General features: G+C 43.1%; 1 protein-coding gene across 1 annotated transcript in view; it reads right to left on the reverse strand.

Moving 5' to 3' along the window:
* SNTG2 (syntrophin gamma 2) overlaps positions 1-24,060 on the reverse strand; it is a 625,709-nt gene that overhangs the window by 191,191 nt on the left and 410,458 nt on the right. The window contains 1 exon segment of the mRNA XM_040348669.1: positions 9,366-9,404. Coding sequence (XP_040204603.1) covers positions 9,366-9,404 — 39 coding nt within the window.

A 24,060-nucleotide genomic window follows, 5' to 3' on the forward strand; every position in this document is an offset into this window, starting at 1 on the left:
CACAAAGGATAACATTATTGATGCTCTGTTGCTCAATCACTGTCCAGTTTGCAAAGCAGGAAAAGACTTGACAAAGAAAGCATAACTTCAGTAGCCATTTTCTCATAGTAATCCATTAGATGAATGAGAACCATTACAGTGATGTAGGGTTTGGAACCTAGCAAATGGTAGATGCATGCAGCTACAGAATAAATTAGGATATGCACCGTTCAGCCATAATTTTATGGCCACTGACAGTAAATTAAGTGAATTGCATTGTTAATATCATTTTGTTAGTCAAGTTGATGTATCGAAGGTGGGAAAAATGGGCATCTCCATTTGTTGTGCATGAGGCTGTGTAGCTAAAGACTGGCCACAGTGCCCATGCTGACCCGTGTGCCCATCCAAAAGTGCCTACAATGGGCACAGGAGCATCATAACTGTACCACAGAGCAATGGAAGGAGGTGACATGGTCTGATGAATTACATTTTCTTTTACATCATCTGGATGGCTGGGTGCATGTGCACTGCTTACCTGGAGAAGAAGTGGCACCAGAATGCAGCATGAAAATAAAGCAAGCTGACAGAGGCAGTGTGATACTTTGGGAAATATTCTGCTGGGATAGTTTGGGTCCTGCCATTCATGTGGAATTTATTTTTACATATACCTCCTACCTAAACATTGTTGCTGGAGTACAGCCCTTCAGGAAAACAACATTCCCTGATGGCCTCTTTAAGCAGGATAATGCATCCTATCGTACTTCAAAAGTGGTTCAAGAATAGTTTGAGGAACACAACAATGAGTTTGAGGTGTTGACTTCTCCAAATCTCAATCCAATTGAGCATCTGTGGGATGTGATGGAAAAAGTATAAACCATGAAGGCCTCACCTAACAACTTACATGACTTAAAGGATCCTGCTGCTGACACCTTGTTGCCAGATATCACATTATATTTTTAGAGACCTAGTAGAGTCCATGCCTGGAAGGGTCAGGATTGTTTTGGTGGAAAAGAGGGACCCACTCAAACTTAAGTGGGTCATCATAAAGTTACAGCTGATCAGTGTATAACATGTGTAGTTACAAGAGCATAGTAACATAGTAAATGTAAACAAACTGTTGTGGAAGACCTCAGAGTAACCACTATACCTTCTGATATTGCTATATTTGTGTGGAGCACCAAGGTATTTCTATTTCAATTGAGTGCAGATATCGCCACTCTACATTTTAATATATATATATATAACTAAAATATCAAAAAAAAATTTTTTTGTATTTTTGGACAATGTAGAAGTGTTTCATTTCTATCAGGTTTTTATCTTTGTCCCTGCTGGGCATTCACCCAGTCCTTTTAGCTTGAACTTTAATGTGTGTCTTTTATTAAGATTTTATTTAAAACTGCATGCTCATCTAAGAATACCCTATCCACAGGGAAAAACTATGCAGTGCAATAAAAGCATTGTCATCCTGCTAATGGAAGCCAAATATGTAATGGATCATAAGGTAATAAAAATGCTATGTAAATACCGTATTTAACGGTGTATAACACGCACAGGCGTATAACACGCACAGGCGTATAACACGCACAGGCGTATAACACACACCCTAACTTTAAGAGGGAAGTTTTAGGAAAAAAAGTTTCCACAGCCCCCTACGTATAACATGTCGGCACAGTTTACCCTCTATTTTCAGGGCGCCGATTCAGGGCATCATTCTCTGAGGTAAGTATTTCATAATGAGCTAGTATGCAATGCATACTAGCTCATTATGCCCTTGTCTTGCAGGTTTTTTTTCTGAGGTTTACAACCTCTTTAATGCTGGAGTGAGTGCACGTAGACAGCTAAGGAAGGCTGGAGATCAGTAGCATTAAATTGCAAAAAAAAAAGTTAAAAAAGGGTGAAAACAGAATTTTAGGGGGAAAATGGCAGCTATGTAGGATACACAGTAAATATGTTTTTTTAATCAAATAAAAAAAAATGTCTTTCTTTCTTTCATTTTTATCTTCATTTCTACAACCTAATTGGGACATTGCAGTGTTCTCTTTGTTACCTCACTAAGCACTAGATTTGAAATATTTTACATTAAATTTTATTATAAATCCATCACAAAAGATATCCTGTATAAAAACGTACAATTGCTACAGCGAACATTAAGTATATGCAGAGATATTATGGTTTCCTTTTCCATGTATTAATGACTCTACTTCCCATCAAGAACTACATTCATTGACTCATTTAATCATTTTATCTCAAGGTCCATCATGTTTTTCATGTAGAAAAAAAGAGATTGTTCTAAAGACATTTACTCAGGGTAATTTGCAAATTATAGGTCTGTGTCTTCAAGAGTGTGAATGAGTGAAATGTTACCCTTAGCCCATACATCAGCCATGATATAAAGATGACTGCCATGTACCACAGCATACCTTCAGAGGTCTAGTGATGAACCATAGATGGTTCAGGGCTGTTTTGGCAGCAAAGAGGGTCTGTTTTGGTGGAAAATGGGGACCAAATCAATATTAGGTTGGTGATCATAAGGTTATGGTTAAAGCAGAATTCCAGTCATGTTTTTGCTTATTAAAGTCAGCAGCTACAAAAAGTGTAGCTGCTGACTTTTAATAAACAGCCACTCACCTGTCCCATCATCCAGAGATGCACTCACCCGTGTTGTGTTCTCCCCATGTCCTCTGGCGGGAAACCAGCATCTCTACTATGGGCACCCGGCTGTGACAGCTTGCGGCTTCACAGCCGGGTGCCAACTGCGAATGCAGGAGTGACTGGTCCTGAAGTCTTATAGGAACTGTCATGTGTCCCAGAAGACGTTGGGAGGGAAAACTTCTGCTCCCAATTGCCTAATGTGTCCAAGATGGAAGTGAGAGCAGGTACCTGTCAATATTGGGTACCTGCTCCCCCTCCTCCCTAAAAGCTCTGTTTCACAAACAAGAGATGTGGAGGAGGCCTCAAAGAGGAAGTTCCAATTTTGGGTTGAACTCCTCTTTATATACTGGGGTTACTTTACTAAAACTGTAGAGTGCATTGTCTGGTGGAGCTCTGCATAAAAACCAATACATTTCCAGCTTTTATTGTCAAAGCTTAAAGTGGATGTAAGCCCTCACATATACCCAGTGAAGTGAACAGCCTCAGATGATACACAGAGATTAAACAAATCCTCCTACAAAAGTTGTACATGTATATCTGCTATCTTCAGCTTTATATACTGTTTAGAAAGTGCACGTCCTGTTAGTATTAATTTTTTTCTCGATTCACCTGTGGCTGTGGATTCTTGCCATACACTATGAGACAGCAGTCATTATACTGCGGTAGATCGGCACAATCCCGCAAACTGTCGTAGCTGTATGTCGGCCCTTTAAATGCCTATAGCAGGCGCTATATCACCGCCGACCACGCGTGATCAAGGGCACGCGAGCCAGAACACACAAATCACTGTTCTGTAAGGAGAGGAGAGACGGATTGTCTGCTCCTACTAGCTAGGAACAACGATATGTCTCCTCCTCTAGTCAGTTCCACCCCCCACAGTTAGAAACACAAACGAGGGAACACATTTGACCCCTTGATTTCCCCCTAGTGTTAACGCCTTCCCTACCAGTGACATTTATACAGTAATCAGAAAGTGTCCGATCTGTCTGCCGCAATATCGCAGTACCGCTAAAAATCGGTTGTTGGCGTTCAGCGATTTTTAGCAGGGCTGCAACATTTTGGCAGACAAATTGGACACAACGTGACACTTTTTGGGGACCAGTGACACCAATACACCAAAAAAAAAATGCACTGTAATTGTATAAATGCCACTGGCAGGGAAGGGGTTAACATCAGGGGCGATCAAAGGTTTAAGTGAGCTCCTAGGTAATGCTTTCTAACTGTGAGGGGGTGGACTGACTGGAGGAAGAGAGACATCTGTGTTCTGATTAGCAAGAACACAGGATCAATCTATCCCTGTGACAAAATGATGGTCTGCCTAGTTTACATAGGCAGACCGCCTTTCTGTTTCTCCTACGAACAATCGGTGGGTCCCGGCATTTACAGCGGGAGTGAGCCTCTGGCACGCCCCAGACCCGACAACAAGAAACAATGTACAGTTATATGTGCAGCCTGGAAGCGGTTAATTGAACAAGCTGAAGTTAGAAGCTGATTGGCTACTATGAACAGCTGCACCAGAATCCAGTTTAGTAAATATCCCCCACTATATATTCACTATCCATGTTTCACATGACTGCATTTAGGAAACTGTGGCTTGGCCAGGACCATTGATCGTATATACTGTATGTTCTTGGAAAGCACAGAGTATTAACCCTTTACTGATTAATGCTACTATAAATATAAATAAAGAAAAGTGTAAAGATAATATCCTACACTGGGTTCATGAGGTAAATGGCACTGCTCTTCATTATTATTATTATTATGCATAGTAAACATTGGTAAACTAAATCTGTCATGTCTATTACTCTCTTTCAGTTTAACAGTGTGTGCATACACAATTGAACTGCATTGCATACATCACTTTCCTAGCCTGATATTTATTCCTCCATGTACTGACACATCTATTCTATTGATTACAAGTTACTTACATGTTTTTATGGTATATTAAGTTTCACTGGTTAAAGCAAAGTAGGTTCAACAAGTAGAGATATGGATGAGCCCTTACACGTATAGTAGTAATCATCAATATAAAACTGATACGCTCTGCTCTCTAAGAAAATATATACTCCCAATGGTCCACCTGGGCAAGACACCAGTTCTTACATGCAGTCTTTTTATGTGAAACATGGATAGTGAATTTAAATTGACATTGCCAAAGATCTGTAAGTTGTGAAACACATCAAGCAAAGCTTTGGAACATTTTACAGGATGGTTCTTCAGATAAAAATAAAATGATACGATTATTACATTTTGGTGGAAAGCTCTAGATGGAAAGTCAATTCTTATTTTCGTTCTTTCAGTGGATTCACCAATAAATGTCCTTTTTGGTAGTTGTATATTTTTTTGTATGTGGCTGTCTCTTTTATTGGATTAATTTTAACAATAAATGTAAATGATTTTAGAAAAAATGTTTTGTGAGATAAAACAATAAGGCCCTGTACATACGGTCGGTCCATCGGACCGTTCTCATCGGTTAACCGATGAAGCTGACTGATGGTCTGATGTGCCTACACACCATCAGTTTAAAAACCGATCGAGTCCAACGCAGTGACGTAAAACACAACAATGTGCTGAGAAAAATGAAGTTCAATGCTTCCAAGCATGCGTCGACTTGATTCTGAGCATGCGTGGGTTTTGAACCGATGCTTTTGCGTACTAACTGTTGGTTTTGACCGATCGGTTAGGCGTCCATCGGTTCAATTTTAAAGCAAGTTCTACATTTTTCGACTGAAGGATAACGGACCGATGGGGCCCACACACGGTCGGTTTTGGACCAATGAAACGGACATTCAGTCCGTTTTCATCGGTTTTGTCCGATAGTGTGTACAGGGCCTTAGGGTACCAGTAAAGTTCCAGATAAGGGTTTGTAGAGATTTTAAGATAATTAGTTTACCAGGTACAGATACCTGGGATTACCCTATACTCCATGTATAGTTCTCCCCTCATATTTAATCCTTTATGATACACAGTACTTAAAGCGTAGTTCCACCCTAAAAATGAACTTTCTATTAACAGCTTGCCTTTAATGTAAAAAAATAAATAAAACATTACCCACTTCTATCTGGCTGTTACTAGGCAGATTTCATAATCTGCCTAGTTCCTGGTCCTACAGTAGGTAGTTCAACTTCCTGCCCTAATACCCCATTGCCTCCTGGGAAATAATGACACTCATTCTCTGGGCATTACTGTGCCTAAAAATCGCCCAGCATGCACCACTCCCTGAAAACCAGGATGAAAAAGGAGCTGGGCTTCACATGCCCACACATATATGGATACGGCCACAACATGAGCTGGAAGATATAAGGCAAGTGTTTGCAATGATTTCTGGAACGATTGGGGAGCTATTAATATGTTTTAGGGACTATTTAATGTGATTAATTTTAGCTTGCAAAAATCAATAAAGAATTAAGCCCGGAACCCCTCTTTAAAGTGGAGTTCCACCCAAAAATGGAACTTCCACTTTTTGGATCCCTCCCCCCCTCCGGTGTCACATTTGGCACCTTTCAAGGGGAGGGGGGAGCAGATACCTGTGCAATACAGGTATTTGCTCCCACTTTCTGACATAGATCACTGCAGTGATCGTGGTGACCTATGTCATGTCCGGCGCCTATACTGTCCTCCCCCACTGTCTTCTGGGAAACACACAGGTCCCAGAAGTCAGCGGGGACCAGTGAGGACGCACAGCGCTATTTGCGCATGTGCAGCAGGGAACCAGGAAATGAAGTCGGCAGCCAAGGTCGATCAGTCGCTTGGCTCTCGGCTGCCCGCGCCGCCATCCTCGGTAAAGGGAATCAGGAAATGAAGCCGCAAGGCATCACGGGCACCATAGACAGGTAAGTGATCATTTATTAAATGTCAGCAGCTGCAGTATTTGTAGCTGCTGGCTTTTAATAATTATTTTTAGGCGAACCTCCGCTTTAAGCAAACGGAAAAACATCCAGTTAGGGTTTACATCTACTTAATTAATGCAGCATTTGAAAAAGCTTTAGTCTTCCCTTTTCAGAAAAAAAATGAATGTATTTTGGCTCAAGCCTATCATACAAATACGTTTATCTTCAGGTTCTTACCTAAGTGATCACCTTTTTTGTTCATTTATTATTTAAAGTTATATTTAGTGGATTTTAGTCTTTTTTGTGTTAGAAAATAAATTGCATCATTTGAATCACACTTCTAAATGATGTTCTCTTGAGTATTTATTGTAAATATTCAGTCTCCTGATGATATCACATTGCACCATAGAACTGGAATTTATTGTTCAGTGTAAAAATGAAATGATTGTATTTGAATATCAATCACGGGGAACTGGAAAGAGGAAAGAAAGATCAAGTAACTATTTATGCTTTTTAAATGATAAATGAAATGAAAAAGCCCTGAAAACCTGAAGCATTCATAGAAAATCAGGCTAATAGGAAGAATAAATGATGGTTTCCTAAAGACTGCACGGGATCATGGGTGATATTCCACATAGTCCTTTGTTGTTCTGTGCAATATGTGACACCTTTATGGCATAAGCCAAATCTAATTAACTTGCGTCAAGGTCTTGAAGCCTTGCAAAAGATATACAATTAGTATTGACGAAAATCCATTTGATAGACACACTCTGCCATTTAGAGGAGTTAACAGAGAAAATTATCTTCTCAACATTTCCAAACCCAAAGTCAGCACGTTCCCATGCCAAAGGAAAGCCAGGGATATTTTGGAAATCTGGGCAGTCTAAACTTAAAGTACCTTGGTAATATAAAAATGTACATGTATTAAATATCCAACATATCCAGTATGCTTTAAAACTATACCAAAAATGCACTAACAAACTTCTAAGGCCGGACATACACAGTTCAAATTTTTGCTCGTCCGAGCTTCCAACTGGCCGAGATTCCAACCATTAATGGGCAGGCTGAATGATACCAAGTTGATTGATCGATCAACTTGGGTACTACCAGCCTGCCGGATTCTCTTGTGATTATTGCTAGCGGCTGCCTGCCCCTCCGCCAGGAGCAATCAATTGCTCAGCAGGAGGGATTCCCCCTGTCAACACTGTCTGTGTTGATGGGGGAATCGTTCAAATTTCTTTCCTGCAACCCGTGGTTGCAGGAAAGAAATTTGCACTATGCCTTACTTCCTGTGTTTATTTTGTCTTTATTTATAATATATAATTAAATAATGAACATATAATTAAATAAATAAGGCCTTTTTTTTTTTTTTTTTAGATGTAGGTAGGGAATACTTAATGCAGAATTCCAGCCAAACAGACCCCAAAAACAGGATACAAAGGAATAGCCTAATAAAAAGATAACATAACAAAACAAGCTTTTGCCTTAATATTTACCTTCTTGAGATTTCCTCTGCAGTCCTTTTTTCTGCCACTTGATGTCCAGCATCATCCAACCCACCTCCTTTAAGCCATAGTTGTCGTTGAACCTCCCCCAGTCTGCTACTGGGCAGTGAAAGGAGAAGCAGCACAGTTATCAGCACATCTCTCTGCTCTCCTCCTATCAGCATGCTTCTAGTTAGCAAGGCTCCTTGTGCTGCTTCTTCCTCTCACATAGCAGACAGATACCAGATCACATCCATGTGTCTTTTCTATCTGCCTAGAGTTCAGCATCTAAGATTTCTGTCAGGTTTGTCCCCCTTAGTTCCTGTCTTAGGGACACGGCTCTTATTCACTCATTAGACGGATGTCACCAGAAAAAGTGTTCCCATTGGAAGAATTTCCCTCACTTTCTGTTTCTGTGGCAGCTTAAATATACCGGAGACAGTTATCCCTAGGATAATAAGGTAGAGAGACTCTCCCCGATGAAGATTCCCTGCCCTTATGCCTCGTACACACGATCAGTCCATCCGATGAGAACAGACCGATGGACCGTTTTCATCGGGTAACCGATGAAGCTGACTGATGGTCCGTCGCACCTACATACCATTGGTTAAAAAAACGATTGTGTCAGAGCGCGGTGACGTAAAACACAACGACGTGCTGAAAAAAACAAAGTTCAATGCTTCCAAGCATGCGTCGACTTGATTCTGAGCATGCGTGGATTTTTAACCGATGGTCGTGCCTACTAACGATCGGTTTTGTTCTATCGGTTAGGAATCCATCGGTTAAATTTAAAACAAGTTGGCTTTTTTTTAACCGATGGTTAAATAACCGATGGCGCCCACACACATTCGTTTTTGACCAATGAAAACGGTCCATCAGACCATTCTCATCGGTTTAACCGATCGCGTGTACGCGGCATACGTTTTGGTTTTATGTACACTTCATTAGGCCCCTTAAGTCCCCTACAAATGGTTAGATTCTCGGGAGTCATTTGCCGGTATCAAAAATATGGGCTGACATTCTGCTTGTTTGTATGTCGGTCTGTCGGACGTGCATGCTGGAAAACCAACAGACAACAGACAACGGACTCCCGATCAGTGCTCTCAGCCAATGGCACAATGACAGAGAACGCTGATTGGAGTGTTCTGGTGGGGGGGGGGTGTCCCCCTGTCAGAACACAATAGCTCAATGGGCTAACATTGCATGGTTAGTACAGCTGCTCTCATATAGTAGTTGCACATACAAAGCATTTAATTGTAACATATAATGAAGAAAGTACGATCAAACTTTTATTCTAGATTTTTAATAGGAAAATAATGATATAGAGAACACCCATGAATTCCATTAGAATAATTGTATCATTACAGTATCTACAGTATGTTTGTAAAAGAATAAAAATAAAACAACATTAATGCTGTACCTGATCAGATGGCGAATAACACTTGTTCATCATTTTCATCTATAAAAAAAAAAGTAACATATTGTGACAAATAATATTCAGTAATTCTACAGCTAAATTTCTACAGATAGACATTTGTCATGTATGGAAAGACAGAAATCAGGCCAAAGAATATTTCTTTAAAAGTCCTAGAAAAAAATTGTATTTAAATACTTATTCCATGGAGAGCACTTTCAGGGAAAAGCAAAATATTTCAATGAATGCCTAATGCAATTCAAGAATCACTAATGTAAGGTTAAAATCACAAAGTCCACTCAGCTTACTATAATTTAAGTTTTATCTTGATTCCATATCACATATAAAAGTACAGCTTTTAGAAAGCTTCTAAGGAGAACTGCAGTCTCTTGCCCTTCATTGTGTACTGTGCAACTTCCTTTTACTATGAATGTCATGTTCCTAATGTCTCTTGTAAACAGTATAGCCTAGGGGCTATACTATTCCCTCCTGGCCCCCCTGAACCATACTGTTCCTACCTGGCTCCCCAGAACTATACTGTTTCCTCCTGGCCCCCTGAACCATACTGTTCCCACCTGGCCCCTCTGATCTATACTGTTTCCTCCCAACCCCCCTGGACTATACTGTTCCCTTCTGGCCCCCCTGAACCATACTGTTCCTACCTGCCCCCCCTGTACTATACTGTTTCCTCCTGACCCCTCTGAACTATATTGTTTTCTCCTAACCCCCCTGAACTATACTGTTCCCACCTGGGCCCCCTATACTGTTTCCTTCTGGCCTCCCTATACTGTGCTGATTTCTCCTGGCCCCCTGTACAGTGTTGTTTCCTCCTGTTCCCCTGTGCTGTGTGGTTCTCTCCTGGCCCCCTGTACTGTGCTGTTTTCTCCTGACCCCCTCTACGGTGTGGTTTACTCCTGTTCCCATGTAAAATGGGGTTCTTCCCTGGCCCCCTGTACTGTACTGTTCTCTCCTGGTCCCCTGTATTGTGCTATTTTCTCCTGGCCCCTATACTGTGCTGTTCTCTCTAGGCCCCCTGTGCTGTTCCCTACCCTCTTGGCCGCCTGTACTATGTTGTTCTCTCCTGGCCCTCTGTACTGTGCTGTTATATTCTGCTCCCCTGTACAGTGTTGTTCTCTTCTGGCCCCCTGTACTGTGCTATGCTCTCCTGGCCCCCTGTACTGTTCCCACCCCTCTTGGCCCCCTGTGCTGTGCCTCTCCCCTTGGCCCCCTATACTGTGTTGTTCTCTCCTGGCCCCCTGTACTTTGTTGTTCTCTCCTGGACCCCTTTACTGTGTTGTGTTTTCTCCTGGCCCCCTGTACTGTGCTGTTCTCTCCTGCCCCCTGTACTGTGCTGTTCTCTCCTGGCCCCCTGCACTGTGCCGTTCTCTCCTGGCCCCCTGTGCTGTTCCCTCTCCTATTAGCCCCATGTACTGTGTTGATCTCTCCTGGCCCCCTGTACTGTACTGTTCCCTCCCCTCCTGGCCTCCTGTGATGTCCCCTCCCCTCCTGGCCCCATGTACTGTGCTGTTCCCTCTTGACCCCCTGTGCTGTTTGTACCCCTCCTGGCCCCCTGTGACCTTCCCTCCCCTGTACTGTGCTGTTTACTCCTTGCCCCCTGTACTGTGCTGTTTCCTCCTGGCCCCTGTGCTGTTCCCTCCCCTCTTGGCCCCCTGCACTGTGTTGTTCTCTCCTGGCCCCTCGTACTGTTCCCTCCCCTCCTGGCCCCCTATGCTGTTCTCTCCCCTCCTGGCCACCTGTGATGTTCCCTCCCCTCCTGGCCCCCTGTACTGTGCTTTTCCCTCTTGGCCCCCTGTGCTGTTTCCACCCCTCCTGCCCCCCTGCACTGTCTGGTTCTCTCCTGCTCCCTGTACTGTGCTGTTCTCTCCTAGCTAACTGTACTGTGTTGTTCTCTCCTGGTCCTCTATACTGTGCTGTTCCCTCCTTGCCCACTGTGCTGTTCCCTCCCGTCTTGACCCCCTGTGCTGTGTTGTTCTTTCCTGGTCCCCTGTACTGTGCTGTTATCTCTTGCCCCCTTGTACTGTGATGTTCCCTCCTGGCCCCCTGTACTTTGCTGTTCCCTCCTTGCCCCCTGTGCTGTTCCCACCCCTCCTGGCCCCCTGTACTGTTCCCACCCCTCCTGGATCCCTGTACTGTGTTGTTCTCTCCTGGCCCCCTGTACTGTGTCATTCTCTCCTTTTCCCCTGTACGGTGTTGTTCTCTCCTGGCCCCCTGTACTGTGCTATTCTCTCCAAGCCCCCTGTACTGTGCTTTTCCCTACTGGCCCCCTGTGATGTTCCTTTCTCTCCTGGCCACCTGTACTGTGCTTTTCCCTACTGGCCCCCTGTGATGTTCCTTTCTCTCCTGGCCACCTGTACTGTGCTGTTCCCTCATGCCCCCCTGTGTTATGTTGTTCCCTCCCTTCTTGGTTCCCTGTACTGTGTTGTTCTCTCCTGGCCCCCTGTACTGTGCTGTTCCCTCCTGCCCCCTGCCCCCCTGTGCTGCTTCCTTCCCACCTGGGTCCTTGTACTGTGCTGTTTACTCCTGGTCCCCTGTGCTGTTCCCTCCCCTCCTGGCCCCATGTACTGTGTTGTTCTCTCCTAGCCCCCTGTACTATGTTGTTCTCTCCTGGCCCTCCATACTGTTTCCTCCTGTCCCCCTGTACTGTTCCCTTCTTCTACCCCCCATACTGGTCCCTCCTGCCCCCCTATTCCGTTCTCTCCTGGCCTCCTATACTGTTTCCTCCTACCCCCCTATACTGGTCCCCCCGGGCCCCCCTAAACTGTGCTCTCCTGGACCCCCATAATGTGTTGTACTCTTCCCCCCTATATTGTGCTGTTTCTTTCTGGCTCCGTTATACTGTTCCCTTCTGGACCCCCTATACCAGGGGGTGTCAAACTCAATTTCATTGTGGGTCGCATCAGCATTTTGATTGCCCTCAAAAGGGCCAGTTGTATCTGTAAGATTAGATGTCCAGCGCACCCCATCATCAAAAGTTGAGTCCCCTGCTCTCTCTTACATTACAGTGCACCCCCCTTTCCTTATGCTGCTGCTGGGAAGAAGCAGTGGAGGACTGGTCTGGAGAAGGACCAGATGAGGGCTGGAGCTCTCCTGCAGCTGCAGGAGAGGTGCGAGGGCCACATGAAATGGCCTGGAGGGCTGGATTCGGCCCGTAGGCCTTGTGTTTGACACCTGTACCCTATACTGTTCTCTTACGGCTCCCCTGTACTGTGCTGTGCTCTCTTGACCCCCCCCCCATACTGTTCCCCCGGATCTCAAGTTTGACCTAGAATTGAGCATCTATGCAAACGAGCAAGCACACATTTCACATTAAGTAGGTATGTTTTAATTTGTATTCTATTGTTTAATACTATTTCTAAGAATAATTGTTATATCTATAGCTCACTGATCCCACCAATGTCCCAATGAGCTGTAGATATACAAATTATTTCAGTGGTTCACAGAGATCTCTGAATTTTGCTGGGAATTCCTCGAAGATAAAAAAGGTTGAGAAACACTGATGTAGTGAATGAAATGCACAGTAGTTTTGACATTTTTGCTGATGACACAATGTCATGAAGAGTTATTACAACTCAGAAGAATAGTGAAATAGATCTTAACAAAATGATATCATGGACAGATAAATGGCAAATAAAACTTAAGTGTTGAAAATTGTAAGGTCATACAACTAAGCCATGTTCTTATCATTGTCCCTTAAACATTTAATCAAACACAGAGTCCAGTTTTGGGCAGCACATTGCAAAATGTACATTAATGTTTTGGAAAGGTTTCAAAAGCAGGCTACTATATTTTTTAAAAGGTTATGTTCACTTAGAAAAAAAATATCTTAGAGGCAACCCAATTTACAAAGACCATTATAAAAATTTGATCATTCGTTTTTGTTTGTTTTTTTATCTCAAAGACTGTACAAACGACGAGGGGATATTGATTTTGGTTAGAAGAAAAAATAATTTACTATTAGTTTTAGAAAGAGTGTTTAGTAACAGTGGTTATTGTAGAATACTTTACTGCAAGAGGTACTAAGGACAAACATAATAGTTAAATTAAAAAGTCTACATTTTTTTATGCCCAATAACATGAATGAGTTTAGTTACTAAAGTCTAGTAAAGCAACAAATTGATCCAGGGAATTAAGCTGATTCCCCATGGAGTGTCAAAAAATAAAAATAAAAATCATGTATGATAAAATTGCCAGCAGCAGCCAAGGGAATTTGTTTAGCCTTTCACTGGGTGAAAACCACATGAGCTGTGAGGCAGGGAAACAAAATGGGGTGGGGAACACGCCTCTGGACGTAATGGGAAGAGCCTGGATGACAACTTTTTTTATGTTTAGCAGAAGTCATTCAGATGGCTGTAAAGTAACACAATCATTTTTGAACACAAATCTAGGTTGTTTTATGGGAGATCTAGCTCTGGCTGCATTGCATTTCACAGGACAGTTTAATGGTAAAACAGTGCATCATGTTTGTGTAACATGTGTTGAAATTGCAATGGAGCAGTGTACTGTAGATGACTGTTCAGAGTTTGACCTGCAATATGCTTGGTGGTATGTTGTACTCAGGAATCTGATCCCATCCCTTAGACTCTAACCAGTTCCCCCAGCTTCACACATGGCAACAGGTCTGCATTCCCCTGGTCCTCTGTACATAAGACCTCTCTCTAGCTCAGTCTCGTGTCTCCAAATACACAGGATACTAAGGCAGCTGTCTCTTGGGGTTCCTGCTCAGCCAAAGTACACTGCTCTCTCCTCCAAAAGCCTGGGAACTCAAAATCCATCTCCTCCTTTTTTTTCAGGGTATTGTGTGTATTAAAGTCAAAGCCATAACCATTTTCATTCTACATTGCTCCTCCAGGACCACATGTACCATGTTTCTCCTCCCTGCTGTTGCCTATAGAGAGGGGGAAAGAGAAGAAAGAGCGAGTGGGGGATTCACATACTCCCGCTTTGTTTCAGTGCAGCACTGGAGGGGGAGAGGGAGAAAGAAATTCCACAGCTACACACAAACACGGGTGTCCCATGGCTCCTCACGGTCTTCTGCCGAATACCCAGCTCATTTACACTTGCTTCAAAACATTGCTTCAGACTAGGGTGACCACCTGTCCCGTATAGCCCGGGACAGTCCCGCATTTTGCAGGTCTGTCCCGGGCACCTTCATTCCAGGACAATACAGTGTCCCAGAATGAAACTGACACAGCCAACTCACCGGCCAATCTGATGCCCCCAAAAAAGGCTGCCACATCACCGCTTTGCTCACCGACAGTACTTGTCCTGGCCGGGAATGCCTGGAAGAGCACAATCCCCACCCCACTTGTGATTGGAGAAATCCCGCCTCTTGTGTCCAATCACTGTGCTGTGATTCATTACAGCACAAGATGATTTTTGGGAAGGGAGGGTGTCACTGAATGGAAGATTGGAAATGTGGTCACCCTACTTCAGACAGGCTTTGTTAAAGCTCTTTTAACGCCAGTCAAAGTCCCTGTCACTAAATTAAATGGTTAGCTTACAGTCCTGTAAAAAAAAACTGCAATGGTTTATAGCAGAGTTCTATCCAAACAGATCAATACACCTACTAAATTATTTGTTATTCTGTTGCGCATCTCTAGTGTAATCATGCATTCCAGCATAGCAAAATGAGTAACCTCACTTTCTTCTTTTACATTCATTTCATAATCCTAAAGCTGGCCATACACTGAATAAAATGTAGCCAGTCCAGCAGGGAACAGCGGAATCTTGATCAGTGTGTAGCCGTCCCAGCTGTAGAGAAGATGATCGTTTGATTCTGGAGGATTTCAATGTTCCAACACTGGCATTGTTATTAAAATGATCAATTAAAAAATGAAATTAGTGATTGAGAGGCTGATTTACTAGAGAAATTGAACATCTTCAGTGGAAAAAAAAAATATGAATATTCACTTATCTAACAAAAGCAAATTCCTTTAATACTCAATCATGTGTGGATACTTTTTACATGATTGTATATTTAAAATGAATGGTCACACATTTTTTTTAGTGAACATTTTCAGCTTCTTCAGTAAATCAGACTTAGGGTCCTTTCACACGGGGCTGTCCGTGTGCGGGCTACGCTTTGCTCAGTGGGGATCACTCCGGGATCGCTGAGCCGGCAGATGACAGGTCTGTCTCTGGACCGACCTGTCAGAGCGCCGCTCTCCCCTATGGGGGAATCGGATGACGACGGACCGTAGAGTCCGTTGTCATCAAATCCGATCGACCAGACGGATGGAAAATAGGGTTTTCCTCCATCACACTTTGGCGGATCGGATGTCAGCTGGCATGTCATCACTGACATCCGTGGCTCCATAGAAGTGCACGGAGCGCCCGTTCAGGTCCGCCTAAAAAAAAAATGATGGTCCACCCCTGTAAAAGGGCCCTTAATCTCTGTCAAACTGTCAAATTTAGAATTCCCCATTATTTTCTGTCTTGGTGACAGTATTTTTCAAGGAAAAAGAAAGAAAGTAAATTTCCTCAGCAATAAAAGCCAAACAAAGATCTAACACTTGAACACACTATTCATAACTTAAATTGATATTAATTAATTGATATTAAAATCTTGTTTTGTCTGGATCGAGAAAGGGCTCAGGTTTGGGGGTATGGGGGTTTGGGGGGGCTGCTGCAATAAGCATCAGGATAAAAAAACCTTCTGCCCTTAGGCTGCATTCACACCTGAGCGACAAAACGCCTGAAGCGCGATGCTCAGATACGCTGGAGGGGAGAAATAACTTTAATCTCTATAGAGATGGTTCACATCTCCACGCCGAACGCCGAAACGCTGATCGCGTGAAGCTCAAACAAGTCCCGGACCAAAACCGCGGTTAAAAACGCTGCGTTTTGTCGCGGCAAATCGCGGTACAAAACGCTGCAGTTTGTCGTGGCAAATCACGGTACAAAACACCGCGCTAAGGTGTGAATGCAGCCTTAGAACCACTTTAGGCTAAAAATGCTTTAACCATTTTAACTGACAATTGCGTGGCCACTCAATGCTGTACCCAAATAAAATGTATGTCCTTTTTTCCCCACAAATAGAGCTTTCTTTTGGTTTTTATTGTTTGCGCTATAAAAGAAACAAAATAAATAAAAAAAAAGACCAACAATTTTGAAGAAAAAAAAACAATATTTTTTACTTTCTGCTATAAAACACATCCAATGAAAAAAATTTGAAAAAAAATGTCTTTATTAATTTAGACTAATATGTATTCTGTTACATATTTTTGGTAAAAAAATCCCAATAAGCATATATTTATTTGCGCAAAAAGTTATAGCTACTACAAACTATGGGATATTCTTATTTATTTTGTTTATTGATTTTTTACTAGCAATGGCGGCGATCAGCGACAAACTGACACCTATGACACTTTTTGGGGACCAGTAAAACTAATACAGTGATCAGTGCTAAAAAATATGCACTGTCACTGTACTAATGACACTGGCTGGGAAGGGGTTGACATCAGGGGCAATCAAAGGGTTACAGTAAGTCTGTTTCTAAGGCCTTATAGGCTGAAACGCATCAACTGTTTTCATTTGTGTTTGTTCACTGTGGCTTGTCAATAAAAACAAATATTTTTTAAAGAGCAACAACCAGGGTGCTGATCATTTTTTTCCTCTTAAATCTGTTTCTAGACAGTGCTTGTGTACTGTGGGGGAGGTGCTTTTACTAAGGCAAGGCATAGATCCGTGTCCCTGCTTTTCAGAAACACAGGATCAATGCCTTCCCTACTGACAGAATGGTGATCTGCCTTGTTTACATAGGCAGATCACCGTTCTGCCTGTTTACTGTACAATTGGCAGATGCTGGCAGACATTGAGTGTGCAGTGATCACAACGGAAGTGGGATACCAGCGGTACCCCAGACCTGAAAGTGTCAGATCACGTACTAAGTGTATATCTACAGTGGGCAATCGTGAAGTGGTTAATATTTAATTATTAAGGAAGAAAATGGGAGAACATTTAGAAACTCCTGCACTAGCTTACAGCGATATTAAGCCCTCAGTGTTATGCACTTTCAGCAACTGCTTTCTTCACTTACTGACTACACAGTTCTTAACCACTTAAGGACCAAGCCTCTTTCTGATATTTGATGTTTACAAGTAAAAACATTTTTTTGCTAGAAAATTACTTAGAACCCCTGAACATTATATATATATATATATATATATATATATATATATATATATATATATATATATATATATTCTAACACCCTACAGAATAAAATAGCAGTCGTTGCAATACTTTATGTCACACCGTATTTGCGCAGTGGTCTTGCAAGCATACTTTTTTTGGAAAAAATACACTTTTTTGAATAAAAAATAAGACAACTGTAAAGTTAGCCCAATTTTTTTATATTGTAAAAGACATGTCACGCTTCAAAATTGTGCCCGCTCGTGGAGTGGCGACAAACTTTTACCCTTAAAAATCTCTATAAGAGACGTTTAAAAAATTATATAGGTTGCAGTTTTTGAGTTAAAGAGGAGGTCTTGGGCTAAAATTATTACTCTGGCTCTACCGATCATGGGGATACCTCACGTGGGCGCTGCGTTCTGCAAGCAAGCTCGGCGGGACTAGGAGCGTTTAAATTATTATTTTTTTTTTCTATTTATTTTACATTTTGTTTTTAATTTTTACACTCTTCTTTGTAGACATCCCTTGTAATAGAAAAAAAAAAACATGACAGGACCTCTTAAATATGAGACCTGGGTTCAACAAGACCTCAGATCTGATATTTACACAAAAATGCAATAAAAAATAAAAATAAATTAAATGTCATTTAACGTTTTGCTGTTGCTTCCACCCTGCAATGTTATGGAGACTGATGGCGGCCATCTTCTCCCTACTCGTCTCCATACCAAGCCAGGGAGAGGACCTGATCACCGGTAAGCGGCGGAGGGCACCGGAGCACGGTGGGAGGGGGCCCCTCTCCCGCCGTCGATAAAAGTGATCTTGCGGCGAATCCGCTAAAGAGATCACTTTTATCTGAAAGAGGTCCGCACGCTGAAGAAGAGAATACTGGGGCTATGAAAGCTAGCTATGGAAGCTATTTGTCTTCAAAGTACCGATGTATAATGATGGTGTGCGGTCTGGAAGTGGTTAATCCTTCCTCATATTCCTCTTTATATTGTTGCATTGACTGCTGTCTTAGGTTTCCTGTTTCCGAGTGGCTTCTTTCACTTGTAGTGTCCTATGGAGCCACCCTTGTAAGCAGGGACTAAAGTTGTGTCTCTTTCACTCTTCTACAAACTACTGTAACAGACTGACTTGAGACTGCACTGTCTACTGTTAACTCTTTCCTGTAAAGACTGAGGGCCAGATTCACAGTCAGCGGCGTAAATGTAGGCGGGCATAGCGTATCGTAGTTACGCTACGCCGCCGCAACTTAGAGAGGCAAGTGCTGTATTCACAAAGCACTTTTGTCTAAAGTTACGGCGGTGTATCGTAAATGTGCAGGCGTAAGCGCGCCTAAATCAAATGAGGAACAGGGGGCGTGTAAATGACCCCACGTAAATTACGCTTTTTTCGAACGGCGCATGCGCGTGCATGCTCAGTATCACGTCGAATTTTCAAATTAAATTACGCCCGCTCAATGCCTAGTCGACGTGAACGTAACTTACGTCCAGCCCCATTCACGGACGACTTACACAAACAACGTAAAACACGACGCTGTTCCGATGTCCATACCTAACATGACTTACCCCTGCTTTATGAGGGGTAACTTTACGCCGGCGTATGTCTTACGTATCTTGCTACGCCGGGCGCACGTACGTTCGTGAATCAGCGTATCTAGCTCATTAGCATATTCGACGTGGAAATCTACGGAAGCGCCACCTAGCGGCCAACGTAAATATGCACCCTAAGATACGACAGTGTAAGAGACTTACGCCACTCGTATCTTAGCCGAATTAATGCGTAACTGATTCTAAGAATCAGCCACATAGATACGACGGCTCTCATTCGGACTTACGACGGCGTACATGGCGCTACGCCGTCGTACGTCCTTTGAGAATTTGGGCCTGAAAGTTCAGGGAATCAACACTGATGGGACAGGAATTAGCAGCAAATGGAAGTTGTAAACTGCAAGTGCTTGGGTAAACAACAAGCGGGGGGTGGGGGGGTGAGGGCTGCGGCGCGGGAACGAGTGCGCTGCTCAAAGTTTTCTTTCACCTGTCTGTGCACAGCTGTGCTGGTCTCCCCTCAGACAGGATATTAGGTTGCTGAGCTGGGGGGGCACGGATCGGATCGGGTGCCGCTGTTGTCTCTCATCTGTGCACAGCTGTGCATGTCTCCCCTCAGACCCCGTGCTCTTTCTTCTTGCACAGCTTCCTGTGCGAGAAATTTAACCCATTCGTGGGACTGCGGGAAGATGCAGCCTGTGCGGGGAGTTCCCGCAGAATCCTTGCTGGTTGGGAGGTATGACTTACGCTTAATCCACTCCTCACCCCCTTACATGCCACATTTGGCATGTATTTTTTTTTGGGGGGGGGGGAGTGGGGGCTTCAGAGGAGTGGGACTTCCTGTCCCACTTCCTCCTTCCGCCCAGGGACCGCTAAGGCGATACGTCATATCGCCTTTTGGCAGCCCCTCCTTGTAGGCGATCGCCTGGGACACGTGACAGGTCCCAGGTGATCATCTGTCCAATCAGGTAGCCGTGAGGCCGAAAGCTGTCATGGCCGGGTGCCCACAGTTAGGATGGAAGCGGAGGGGGGGGGGAGGAGCGGAGCTCCGTGCGGTGCGTCGCTGGATAATGGAGCAGGTAAGTGTATGTTTATTAAAAGCCAGCAGCTATGCTTTTTGTAGGTGCTGACTTTTAATACACATCAAAAAAGGCAGGAACTCCGCTTTAAGCTAAAAAATATTGCGGGTTTAAAGCGGTCTTAAACCCAGCCAAAACCAAAAATGTAATATATTGCTGCTTAACAATCCATAGATGTCTGCATTCATTTTTTTTGTATTCTTTTCCCTTTTTTTACCTAGCGATCTGGCCAGTAACACACCTCCTGTATTAGAGTGTGCCCCAATATGGATGAATGAGCACAGGAGCACCTTTGGACAGCAGTATTGTCAGTCTGGAGGAGGTTAGATGTACTAAGAGATTTAAATACACTAACAAATTCAAGTCACACTCCAGCTAATACTTAATTATAAGCAGTTATAGCAGGAGTTTTTTTTTTTCCTTTGGGGGATAAAGATTTTCCATAAATAAATGTAAAGCTTATCATTTTAAGTACCCATGTCAGTGTTCAATGATTTGTCACATCTCTGTATCTGATACATTCAGCTGGAAAGCTTGTAATTTTGAAAAACAACAGACTTTCTGGCCGTACCACTAAATGAAAATAGAAGAAAGAAAGCCTAAAAAAAGAAAATGAATGCAGCCATCATGTCTTAGATGTCAATGTATTTGACATCTAAGAATGGTAAGCTGCAATATACTAAATGTTTGGTTTAAGGCCCCTTTCACACTGGGGCAGGACGTGCGGTGGTGGTATAGCGGCCCTATACCATTTGAATTGCCGCGGAATTGCGGCGTATTCGGCCGCTAGCGGTGCGGTATTAACCCCCGCTAACGGCCGAAAAAGGGTTAAAACCGCCCGCAATGCGCCTCTGCAGAGGCGCATTGACGGCGGTATTACCGTGGTTCCCCATTGTTTTCAATGGGAAGGAGCTCCAACACATCGCTCCAAAGATGCTGCTTGCAGGAGATTTATTTTTCTCCCGCCAGCGCATCGCCTCAGTGTGAAAGCCCTCAGGCTTTCACATTGAGAATGCAGTGCAGGAGTTTTTCAAGCGGTATTTGGGCGCTATTTTTAGCGCTAAACCGCCTGAAAAACTCCTCAGTGTGAAAGGGGCCATATTAACGCAGTCCAGATGCTTTTTTGTGCGTTCCAGATGCAGTCCAGCATTTTTTATGCGTTTTACAGCATTCCAGTACAGTTCAGTGCAGGAAAAAATCAGCATGTTCTACTTTTTTTATTGGAACTGGAATGCACTGGAACTGCAAGCACTGGTGTGAATTATAACATTGAAAACCATATAATTTACTTTCAATGCGTTTTTGATGTAGAAAAAAAACACACTGGACTGCATGTGGTGTGAACTGGCCATTACTCTATTTTGTTTTGGAAAAAACAATTGCACTTAAAAAAAAAAAAAATGATGGTCAGGGGGTGTCTACTGCCATTCGTATACATAATAATCATTGACAGGTACAACAAAAGTCGGTGTGTTTCTATGGATAACATAAGGCTAACTTGTCTGTTGTTTTATATATTTTTTAAAAGAATCCACAATGTCCTTAGTAGTGGAGATAGAAAGCCATCTGAGACAGACAAACAATTCAAGACATTTGACTTTCTTTACTAATCAGAAAAAAAACACGCCGCATAAGAGTATTAAGTCCTTGAAATAGCCGAGTTACACACACAGGCCCATATTCACGTAGGAGATACGACGGCGTATCTCCAGATACGCCGTTGTATCTCTGAGTCTGAGGCGTCGTATCTTGGCGCCTGATTCAAAGAATCAGATACACCAGAATTTCTCTAAGATATGACCAGCGTAAGTCTCCTACGCCGTCGTATCTTAACTGCATATTTATGCTGGCCGCTAGGGGCGTGTACGCTGATTTACGCCTAGAATATGTAAATCAGCTAGATACGCCTATTTACGAACGTACGCCCGGCCGTCGCAGTACAGATACGCCATTTACGTTAGGCTTTTTACGGCGTAAAGTTTCCCCTGGTATGTGAGGCGCAGCCAATGTTAAGTATGGACGTCGGGCCAGCGTCGAATTTTCCGTCGATTACATTGTTTGCGTAAGTCGTTCGCGAATGGGGCTGTGCGAATAGGGCTGTTCACGTCGAAAGCATTGGCTTTTTGCAAGTTAATTTGGAGCATGCGCACTGGGATACTTTCACGGACGGCATGCGCCGTTCGTAAAAAGCACCATTTAAGTGGGGTCACAATAAATTAACATAAAACACACCCACATGTTCCATATTTGAATTAGGCGGGCTTACGCCGGCCTATTTACGCTACGCCGCCGCAACTTTGCTTTGAGAATACTGCACTTGCCTGTCAAAGTTGCGGAGGCGTAGCTTAAATAGGATACGCTACGCCCGCTCACAAATACACGCTCCCTACGTGAATCTGGGCCACAGACTTTAGACAGAAACATATCAGTTGCAAAGTCTATACAGGAATGTATTTTACTGAAAGACTGTAAATCCATATACAAAGCAAAGCATTATATAACAGCTTTGACATCTTTACATTGATATTTTTTACACTTCTGACTACTTTGATGCAGGTTCTGAAACCAGAACTTTTTCTTCACCCAGAGACACTTTGCTTTAAGTGTCCTGACCTTTAAATAAAATCTAGCAGAGAGTGAGCTATACATTATTAATTTTTGTTAGAGGTATTGATACAAGAGAAGAGCTAAGAGAAGTAAGAACATATATTTTTTACTCCAAGATTTTTGGTTAGGTTTTTGGAACATTTGGGCTTTTTGAAAATATTTTGTTACGGATTCATGTTCCATATTAAGATGCATAGGTCACACTGTAAGGGCTCTGCAAAAATGTACTACTCTCACCCCTGTCCATTGATCTCCAAGAGCAATTTGGTACTTTTTGTGACCCAACCCTGCCACCATTCCCAAGAATGCTGCTATGTTTCTTCATGGCTAAGCCCTTTTTGGGTAATACAGGCATAGACTGGACAACTTATGGATGTAGATTTATCCTTTCTGCATATTTTGCCTAGTGTATTTTATCATTTGAGGCACGTAGGAAAATTAAAATAAAAACTGCCTAGGAAAACTTGATAGTAATAGCTTTGTTATGTAATTCTGACATCAGCAGGTTCTGGGCCCCAAAGATCTGATTTGTGCTGCTTGAATAAAATGTTTGAGAGAGAGAGAGAGAGAGAGAGAGAAAGAAAGAAAGAAAGAGAGAGAATGAGAGAGAGAGAGAGAAAAAGAGAGAAAGAGAGAGAGAGAGAGAGAGTTCTCAATGTCTAAACCATAGGATTGATTTAAATCTGGTGCAGTTTTGCATGGTAGCCAATAAGCTTGTTTAACCTCTTGGGACCCGCGCTATAGTCAAATGACTGCTACAGCGCGGATCCCAAAATCCAAGTGGACGTCAATTGACGTCCGCCCCTTTGCGTGTTCCCCGCGCGCGCAGCGGGGAACTGCTGTGCTGGCCGTGTCCCTTGGACACAGCCAATCACAGATCGCCGCGAACAGCCAATCAGAGTGGCCGTTTGCGATGCGATCTGTGCGGCCAATGAGAGATGATCTCATATGTAAACATATGAGATCATCTCTCATTGCCGTTTTACACAGAGACAGCAGTGCTGTCTCTGGAGAGGAGACTGATATGTGTCCCTTGTCCATAGGGACATAGATCGGTCACCCCCCCCCAGTCACCCCCCTTCCCCCACAGTTAGAACACTAATTAGGGTACACATTTAACCCCTTCCTCACCCCCTAGTGTTAACCCCTTCAATGCCAGTCACATTTATACTGTAATTAGTGCATATTTGTAGCACTGATCGCAGTATAAATGTGAATGGTGCCAAAAATGTGTCAAAAGTGTCCGATGTGTCCGCCATAACGTCGCAGTCCCAATAAAAATCGCAGATTGCCGCCATTTCTAGTAAAAAAAAA

This window comes from Rana temporaria, chromosome 4 (genome assembly GCF_905171775.1).
Source record: "Rana temporaria chromosome 4, aRanTem1.1, whole genome shotgun sequence".
Classification (NCBI taxonomy): Eukaryota; Metazoa; Chordata; class Amphibia; order Anura; family Ranidae; genus Rana; species Rana temporaria.